The following is a 9845-nucleotide window of genomic DNA, read 5'->3' as shown; positions in this document are numbered from 1 at the left end:
TTTTGGAATGTGAGTTAGTTACATATATGTATGTATCAGGAAACCACTTTTAAAATTTTTTTTTTATTAATGTTAATGAAAGTTTACAGAGAGTTAGGGTTTCCAGTCATTCATTGTTGCACTTTTCTCCCTGCTACCCCTGCCCCCAATTCACTTTTCTCCTTGATGAGCAAAAGAAAAACTCTTTCAGATTTGAAATTATTAAAATCTGTTTTAAAAACATGTATACAGGCTATATCAAAATAGGGAATTAGTATTCACAGCATATTACATTTGTTAAAACATTTAAATATAAATATGTAAATGACATTTTGTACTCCATAGGATGCTAGTGTCAAGGGTAAATAGTAAATGTTGTGGAACTTGAATCCAGATGTTAAATTTCATTTGACAAGTAGTTTTGATGGTTTTCTTCATGACCAGTGGATTTCAATTGGGTTATGCAGAACAACATTAAATGGACTCACATCAATAATTAATATCTAAAAGAAAAGCAAGCAATAAAAAGTTATTCATTTAATCATGATCAAACTTTTAAATGAAAATGATCTGTGTAATGGGAGCGCTGGTGCTTTAGTGGTAAGGAGTTGCATTACCATCCCAAAGGAACGTGGTCTGAGTTTAGAAACTACTCTACTGAGGAAGATGAACGATCTGCTGTCAGATTTAAAAATTATTATCCACTGGAAAATCAACTATGAGTCAGCTTTGACTGAACAGCACAGCAATAAACACATCTCCTAAACCAATATATCTACAATAAACCTTGGTATCTTATTCCTGTTTATGAATTTTGACTCCCAAAAGTTAATACAAAATTATATGCATGCAAGGACATACTATTTTTTTGTGTGTGTGTTTCACTTTCTTTTTCATCATGGATATGTATTTTATAAATTAAAGGGGTAGGAATACTGCACCAAGCAAGGGGATGAGTATCATTTTCTGAAGGCTTGTGTATGTATCATATTTTGGTAATTTTTGCAATATGTGAACATTTTATTATATTATTACACATTCAGATTATAGTATAATTGTAAACATAACTTTTAAATGCACTGGGAAATATAAAACTCGGTGACTCACTTTATTAAGATATTTATTATGATGGTCTCAAACAACTCTAATAACTCTGAGGTATGCCTTTAATAATCTCATTGAAGCAACTTACTGATAATGACACTAAATCTCAGAGATATGAAATTATTATTATTATTAAGTTCCATGAACATTTACAGAGATTGTGGATTTCCATTCATTCATTCATTGTTGCACTTTTCTCCCCGCCCCCCCTCCTAGTTCGCTCTTCTTTAAAAGCAAAAGAAAAACTCCTTCATTGGTACACAATCCCCCTGCACCACCCCCACCCCCACCCCGAGTATACTCCACTCTGCAACCCTCACTCCAAACTCTTACGATAATCATAATGCCTTAAAATATTACTTTTAAACTGTTCTCTCCCTCATCGGCTTCAATGCAGTATACATAATTTATCCAGTTTTTCTCAGATTTACCCCCACCCTGATGTCAGCCTCATTCTACAACAATGAAATTGAGATTATGAACTTGTTGTCTTGATTTAATATTATTTTACTCTTTCAAAGTAATTTTCTGGAAAAGTTTTTTTTTTATTTAGAGTTCTTTTATTATCTATGCTTTGTAACAAAGTTTATCCAGCATGCAATTCAAATTTAGAAATAGAATTCTTCTTCTTAATCAATCTTAAAGTTATTTGTTTAAAGTCTTGAATTTATTGCCAATAGTTTAAATTCTATAGGGGCTACTTTGTTTCACTGGGATAACCTCAAGCAGATGACTTGAGGCATAGTTGTGAATACTATCAATGAAATAGTAATTGAAAACACCCATTTTCTATAATCTCTGGATATGATGGTTTCACAAAACTATCTTTGGTTGTTTTTTTTTTTTTCTCTAATACATCCAAATATCTTTCATTAGAAATTTTGGATTTATAACAAAATAAAGGTAAACAACCCAATTGTAAAATATGAACAGACTTCACCAAAGAAAACAGTCAGATGGTGAACAAACACATGCGCAAATGTTCAAAATCCCTGGTACTAAGAGAGATGCAAATCGAAACAACTATGAGAGAGCACCCTTATTCACTATTGGTGGGAATGTAAAATGGTGCAACCACTAATTTTCTTTCTTTTTAACAACACAACATAATCCATACTATACCATCAAAGTTCCATTTCATCTCATAATTTTTCCCCCCACAAATTCAAATAGCATGTCTTTGCAGGGGTAGGTAGAAAATTAGGTTAAAATTAGGTATTAAAATCAGATTAGTTAGGATTAGAACCAATGCTACAAAAGAGGTAAAAGTTTCATCAGAGCCATGAGGCAGATATCAACATACAAAGAAATAGTATATTTTGCACATGAGTGATGTCAGAAGAAGTGGGCACTTTGACCATATGAATGAACAACATCAGAGCTCATCTCATATTTTTTATCTGATTAAATACTTGATAGAGGTAAAATAAAATGTGTTCTGATTTGATTGACAACAGAAACAACTCACTATCTGCATGTTAGAATAACTCATAACTAATTTTCAGTGTCTTTTTCAAGGCTGCAAATCATAAAGGAAGAGATTATACATCATTCTCCCAGAAAATAATTTGATGAATTCCAACTGGAAGAGTATGTCCTTTGGGTTAGCCAGGCAACTCACTACAGGCTGTATCACCAGAAGTCCCTCAATTTTATTGATAATTATTGACCATTTTTGTGTGGCAAAAAGCTCTGGTGGTGTAATATGTATGTTGTGCTAAGAAGTACAAGGTCTTAAATCTTTAGCAGTTCACACCCACCCTCAAGGGGTCTGCAAGGGAAAGCTGGGGAGTTTCTTCTCCAAAAAGTTGAAAACCGATAGATGATCACTATGAGTTGAAATTGACACAATGACAATGATTTTATTTATATTTAGGAAATTATTTTCCTGTCACTGGGACTCAATTTCCAGGCTTTGACATACCACCAGTAGATTAAATCAATAGACTCATTCTTTGAGATTTTATGTCAATAAAATTTTATGAAGAAGAACAATAGATTTGTGGCAATAAATTGTCACCTTTTTGTTTTATCAAAGGACATTAAAAGTATTACATTAATTTCGCAACTTTGTTTGATTTGAATGAAATAGTCTGTATAAATCTAATCTTATTAAGTCTTTGAGATCTTAAATTTGAGCCAAGAGTGTTTCCTCTCGAAACTAAACAGAAATAACTGATTGTTTTGCAAATGTTAAATTTTTCTCTAACATGATTGCTTGTTTAATAATTGTAAACCATCTTTACTCAGCTTTAAAAATAAATGGTTGTGGACAAACTCAAATGGTATTTGCAGTGCAGAGAGACACCTCAGCCTGAATCAGTAATTTACAACAGCTGTTTACCAGAAGATAAGTTATTTGAAATTCACTTTTGTAAAATGTAGATTTACAGAGTCAAGACTGAGAGGAACTTAAGGAATTGTTTAACAGGCATATTCATGTTTAATCAGAGAGCAAAACTCAAACAACTTCCTACCATTAAGTTGGTTCCAACTCATACTAATCTCCACAGAGTTTCAGGGCTATAGGAGATTGTCTATCTTTATTCTTCAGAGTAGCTGGTGGATTTGAATCTTCAGAGATGAACAGTCTTTGAGTTAGCAGTAAAACTACTGTGAAATATGCCACCAGCAAAATTCATCCGTTTAAAATCAAAAGCTAATTGCTGTTGTAGAATGGGACTGACATTAGGGTTGGGATAAGACTGAGAAAAACTGGATAAATTATGTATACTGCATTGGCACAGATGAGGGAGAGAATAATTTAAAAGCTATATATGATAGGGCATTATGGTTATCACAAGAGTCCAGAATTAAGGTTGCATAGTGTACTCTGGTCGGTGGGAGGAGTGCAGGGGGATTGTACACCAAAGAAAGAATTTTTCTTTTACTTTTCAAAGAGAGGAGTGAACTGGGGAGGGCGGGGAGGGCTGGGGAGGGAGAAAAGTGCAACAATGAATGGAAATCCAAAATCTTTGTAAATGTTAATTAAAATTAATAAAATAAAATATTTTTTTTAAAAAGCTGCTTGCTGGAAACAATCAACCTTACCACAACAATTGATTGATTTTTTTAGTGTTCTGTATAATATCCCTTAACGTACCTTTACTGTATGAATCTCAAGACAAAAACGAAAAACCTCCAAAAAACAGCAAAACAACAACCTTCTTTTAATTCAACTGACTCATAGTATTTAGAGCTTTCAAGACTATTCACTTTTGCAGAATCAGACGAGAAGATCTTTTCTCCTGGAGAATGACTTGGGAGTTTGAACCTCTGGCCCATCAATTAGCAGCCAAAATGCTTTAATCTCTGTGCTACTTGAGGTCCTTTTTAATTTTGCAAGGATATTTAAGTATGTTTTAGTAAAGACAAAAAATGGTTAAATGTGGGAAATTTATTTTTTGACAAATTCTTTCTGTAATATTCTATATGTTACAACTGTTATAATAGGTAGTATTTAGAAAATTAATAGAATTTTAATTTTGTCAGGATATCATAAAGTAGATATCATTGGGTTAAATTCTATGATGAAAGCTCAATAAATTAGAAATCACAGTTAACTCATAATTACATTTCTTTAGGCCTGAAATATATGAGCTCATGTTTCTTTGTATATAACTTACCTCATTCGCTGGTGTATTTTCGATTATTAAAGGTGTATATGTATTTCCTTTATAATTGAGAGTAACGCTATTGACAGGACTATTTCCTTTCCCCCATATTTTGACTGTTCCAAGCTTCATTTCATTTTCATTTACATAGCCACTTTTCAATATAGTGCTTGTCAAGGTGGTCTATAAAGATAGGAGAAATAAAGAAGAAATCTGTATTATTCTTTTTGAAAATTGAGTCATTTCAAAAACTAGATAAACAAAAAAGATATTAACAGTAAAGTGTTAATTAATATTCTTGAAGTGTTTATACAGTAAACATATAATACAATCTGAAATATTCTTTCACAGTGGCATATGAATTATGTGAATACACACCTTGTTAAGATTAAATTGTGCCATGAAATACATATCTTTTTCATAGGTACCTGTGGAAGAAAAATAAATAGTATTTTTTTCAAACAAATAGTTAATAAAAGTATTCTGCTTTTTTTCTTGATACAAATGACACTAAATACCATAAACGCATATCCAATACACATATAAACTAATATTTCCCTAAAAGTGTTTCATTTTCTCCAAATACAGTACAAATAGATCCCATAAAATAAGGAAAAGTCACCAGAGAGGGTTCTATAAAGAGGAGGAATGTTATTGAATGTGTCTGTTGGGGAGAAAAGTCCTCTAAATCAATGACATGTTTAAAATTTTGATATGTATACCCATGTATATTGTTGTGTTGTTTAAAATAGCAAAGATATGGAAATAGCTAAAGTGCTCATCAAGAAATGAATGGATAGAGAAACTGCGGGGCATGCACACAATGGAATATTATGCAGCATTTAAAAACAATGAATGGGGGTGGGGGGAGATTGTATACCAAAGAAGGAATTTTTCTTTTGCTTTTCAAAGAGAGGAGTAAAGTGGGGGGAGGGGGGATGCTAGGCAGGGAGAAAAGTGCAACAATGAATGAATGAATGGAAATCCAAAATCTCTGTAAATATTCATTAAAATTAATAAAATAAAGTTTAAAAAATAAAACAGCTTGTAAAACACTACACAACGGGGGGAACTTGGAAGACATTATAATGAGTGAAATACCTCAGTCACTAAAAGATAAATACTACATAGCAAGCACCACTGTTAATAAATAGAACTGACAATGGAGGGAAAGAATTGTTGTTTTGTTGTTGTTATGTGTCACCAACTCACCTGGGACTCGTAGCGACCCTATGTACAACAGCTCTAAACCCTGCTCTATCCCTTGTCAATCTTATTGTCTCTGACAAATCTATCCTCATCCCCAATTTATCTTATTGAGGGTCTTCCTATCCTGTGCTGTCCCTCCACCCTCCCAAACATGACATCTCTCCTAGGACTGATCCTGCCTTGCTACATGTCCAAAGAATATTAGATTCAAATATATTCAAATACATCAGCACATTCAAAGCTTCAGAATCCTTGACTCCTAGAAGCTGCCTGGCTTCACTCTCTCCAGGATTAACTTGTTTGTTCTCCTAGCAGTCCATAGTATACTCAATACTCTTCTCCAACACCACAGTTTAGAGACATCAACTCTCCTTCCATCATCCCTAGTCGTTGTCCAGATCTCTGGTACAAAGCAAATAGTAATTGCAAAGATTATGCCCTGTATCAGGCAAACCTCAGTCTCTAGACTGACATTGTTGCTTTTCAGTACTTTGGAGAGGTCTCTGACAGCAGACTTTCCCAGTGCAATTTGTCTGTTAATTTCCTGCCTGCTGGTACCAAGAGTGTTACTGTAGAGCCAAGCAAATTGAAGCTGTCAACAATCTCACTCTCTTCATTATCTATCATGATGCTGTCAATCAGCCTAGTTGTGAGAATCTCTGTTTTCTTGACGTAGAGCTTCAATCCATATTGAAAGCTGCTGTCCTTGGCCTTCTGCAGCAAGCGGTTTGGGTCCTTCTCAGTTTCAGCAAGCAGGGTTGTGTCATATGCATAACGCAGGTTGTTGATAAGTTTACCTCCAATCCTGATTCCACACTTCTCTTCATAGAGCCCACCCTCCTAGGATAATCTGTTTTGCATATAGATTGAAAATATATGGAGATAGTACACATCCATGATGCACATCCTTCCCAGTTTTGAACCATGCAGTGTTTCCTTGCTCTATTCCAATGACTGCCTCCTGGTCCAAGTATAGGTTTCACATAAACACAATCAAGTGAAAGAGTAGATAGATGATGAATAATGTATTGGAAGAGATGATAAGAAGAACTGTCTGAAAGGAACGTATGATTAGGTATTATATGTATGACAACATAGAAAGAGAAGGACATTGCAAAGTGGACTGAAGTACGGGGAAGGGAAAGGTGCTACAATGAATGAATGAAAACCCAACCTTTCTGTAAACTGCCATCAAAATCAAGATTAAAAAAAATTTACCACAACAAATAAACATTGGTTATGTAGACTACAGGTCTGGGAAGGCATAAGGGGGTGAAAGAACAGAGTGGTCAACACTTCCTTATTGCCTTAACGACTGACATAAAGAAATATTTCTAGAAGAAAGGAGAAATGACAGCAAATTGTACTTTTATCATTTGACCAAAAAATACTCTCCTGTTAAAGATTGTTACCAATCTGCTGAAATAAACTCGAAGAAAGTATAGCCAGAACATTCCTTAAAAGTCAAGATGGCAGGATTTTATTTCATATACTTTGAGCATTTTACCAAGAATTTAAAGGGGCCAAAAGATTTTTCCCCCCAAAAGTATGTAATACTTTTATTTAAAACTTTCTATGCTTGGCAGGGTGGAGGGACAGAGCAGTAGCGGAAGACCCTCTATGAGGAGGATTGATTCAGTGACTGGGGAAATCGGAATGGGTGTGTCAGAGACAGTGTGATTGGCACAGCACAGAGCAGAGTTTAGGGCTGTTGTACATAGGGTCGCTATGAGTTGTAAGTGACTCGATGGCACATAACAACAAACAACAATGTAGCCTTTCAAGTTGTACAAACCATCAAGCTACTATAACACAGTAAGCCAACTAGAATCGTTTTTTGAGATGACTGCAACTGGGTGTGCTGGTTTTCATTTACATACATTGTGTATCATACATGCCACCATCCACATTGTGTTTCATACAATCGTTCTTATACACTGTTTTACAAAATTTATCACCATTGATGTGAGCCTACCATTACTCCACCTTTTCAGGTCCCCACTTGGTCTTTCCTAATTCCTTCACCCCCTTCCTCTGGCCTCCAAACTCTGTGACCTCATGATTCCCCCCTCAGCTCCCTCCACCTTTCTCTTCCCCCTTTGGACTGTTGTGCACTTTTTATTAGTAAATTTTCCATTTTTACAATAATGGTCTTATGCAGTATTTATCATTACGAGACTGAGGTGACTCAATATAAAATGATCTCAAGCTTCTCTCATAATATAAGGTATTTTTTGGAATTCATTGCTCCTGAATGATAATGGAATCCTATGCAGTACTCAGGAGCAATGATTTCAGAAGATGTATTTTAAACCAACTATCCCTAGTGAGTCTGAGACTGATGGCTAGTAGAGTCCTGTTTATAGAAGTTTAATCTGGTCCGGAGGAGCAACTGTGGAGGTAGTAAATATATTTCTACACTTTAGGGTTTCTTTTCCTGTTATTCTGAATTACAAAAATTTGATACTATCCATAAGGACTATATTTGTGCTTGAATTCTAAACAATATTTGTTTTAAAGACCTCTCTTATGCCTCAATGTGTGTACTTACTGCTGTTGTTCAACTCTTTGGTCTTACACAAACTGAATGTTTATCATGCAGACCGTATAATGGCAGTGCATAATCCCTGTGTACACACGTTTCTTAGATATCCAGGCATTTTATTATGAAGATTAACTATATCCAGTATAAGAAGTCTGTTAAATGTTTACAAAACTATTATTTAAGTTGATTCATTTAGTTAGAAAATTAGCTTTCAATAATATCTGTTGATTCTTATTCCTCTTGTAAAACAAGACTATAAATGAAATGTGAGAATAAATGTGCTCTCAATTATGTTGAACAACAAAATTAAAGTCTTACCTATAGTATCGCCATCATCCCAAAACAGACTTCCCTGTGCCATTTGATTATCATCCGCAGCGACAATGAGTTCCATGAAATTTTGTCGACTGTAAGAAAGGAATATATGGTTTTATTCACATTTGCAAAATAGTATCTTATCCATTGATTATATGGCACCCAAATACATATAGATACATAACTACATTTAAAAAGCTCACAAATTCACCACTAACTACAGTAAGGAAAGAGATTGCAAAGAATTTTAGGAAAGGTAAATAAGTTATTTTACTTTTGAATAAGTTAATAGGAATGACATGTACTACAAAATATTTTATACTTAATGGAAGATACTGAATACATATTTTGATATCAAGAATTTGTCAACATTGCAATCCAGAAGCTGTCTTATTTATAGTAATTAAATCTGCTTAAAGTCTCTGTATATAGGCGAGCTCTGGTGCCCTAGTGGCAAGAAGCTGCACTGCAATCTGAGAGGTACACGATTCGAATCCAACAGATGCTCTGCTGGAGAAAGAGGAACAATCTCCTCCTGTATCAGTCAGATCTGATTTGATGGTACACACATTTAAAAAAGTAATGAAATAAAATAAAAAAATTTTTTTAAAAGAAGGCTATGTATATACTTATTTGTTGTTTGGGCAATCCTCTCACTGACTGTTAAATAATAAACTATTGTCAGAACATAGTTTCTCTCTCATAACAAACTTCTCATATCTCCATGTATAAATTAATAAGTGTGTTAATGAGAGTGAACAGAATGAACAGAGAAATTCTAAATATTATCTTAAGAATGGACAATGCTTCCCAACCTTGTGTCTCAGTCAGTCCACCTTTGAACAAAGTACCTGCTTCCATGATCCTTGCACAGTTTATAGAAAGCAATTTAGATAGATTCAAACTAAGGAAGCATTTCACAAACTACATTTAGCTATACAGAACTCCAGTCAGATACACTGAAGGATAAGTTCCCATCGGTGTCTCCTAAAACATTTAGCAAAAGTAGGATAAAAATGACTACATAATTTTGTGTTTTCCAGATTAAACAAAATATATACCTTGTCATGTGTATTTAT

At 34.2% G+C, this 9845-nt stretch overlaps 1 protein-coding gene across 1 annotated transcript in view; it reads right to left on the bottom strand.

Annotated features, from left to right (window-relative positions):
- Positions 1–413: 413 nt before the first annotated feature.
- The window catches only part of SI (sucrase-isomaltase (alpha-glucosidase)), a 110761-nt gene continuing 101329 nt past the window's right edge, over positions 414–9845 (bottom strand). The window contains exons 43-46 of the mRNA XM_006891503.1: positions 8770–8858; positions 5076–5125; positions 4710–4880; positions 414–482 (exon numbers count right to left, since the gene is read on the bottom strand). Coding sequence (XP_006891565.1) covers positions 414–482; positions 4710–4880; positions 5076–5125; positions 8770–8858 — 379 coding nt within the window. The remainder of the gene's footprint in view (positions 483–4709; positions 4881–5075; positions 5126–8769; positions 8859–9845) is intronic.

Source organism: Elephantulus edwardii, unplaced genomic scaffold (genome assembly GCF_000299155.1).
Source record: "Elephantulus edwardii isolate Elephantulus edwardi_28Jun2011 unplaced genomic scaffold, EleEdw1.0 scaffold00098, whole genome shotgun sequence".
Lineage (NCBI taxonomy): Eukaryota > Metazoa > Chordata > Mammalia > Macroscelidea > Macroscelididae > Elephantulus > Elephantulus edwardii.
Note: the sequence above shows the minus strand (reverse complement) of the source record. Positions and strands in the feature narration are given on the sequence as shown.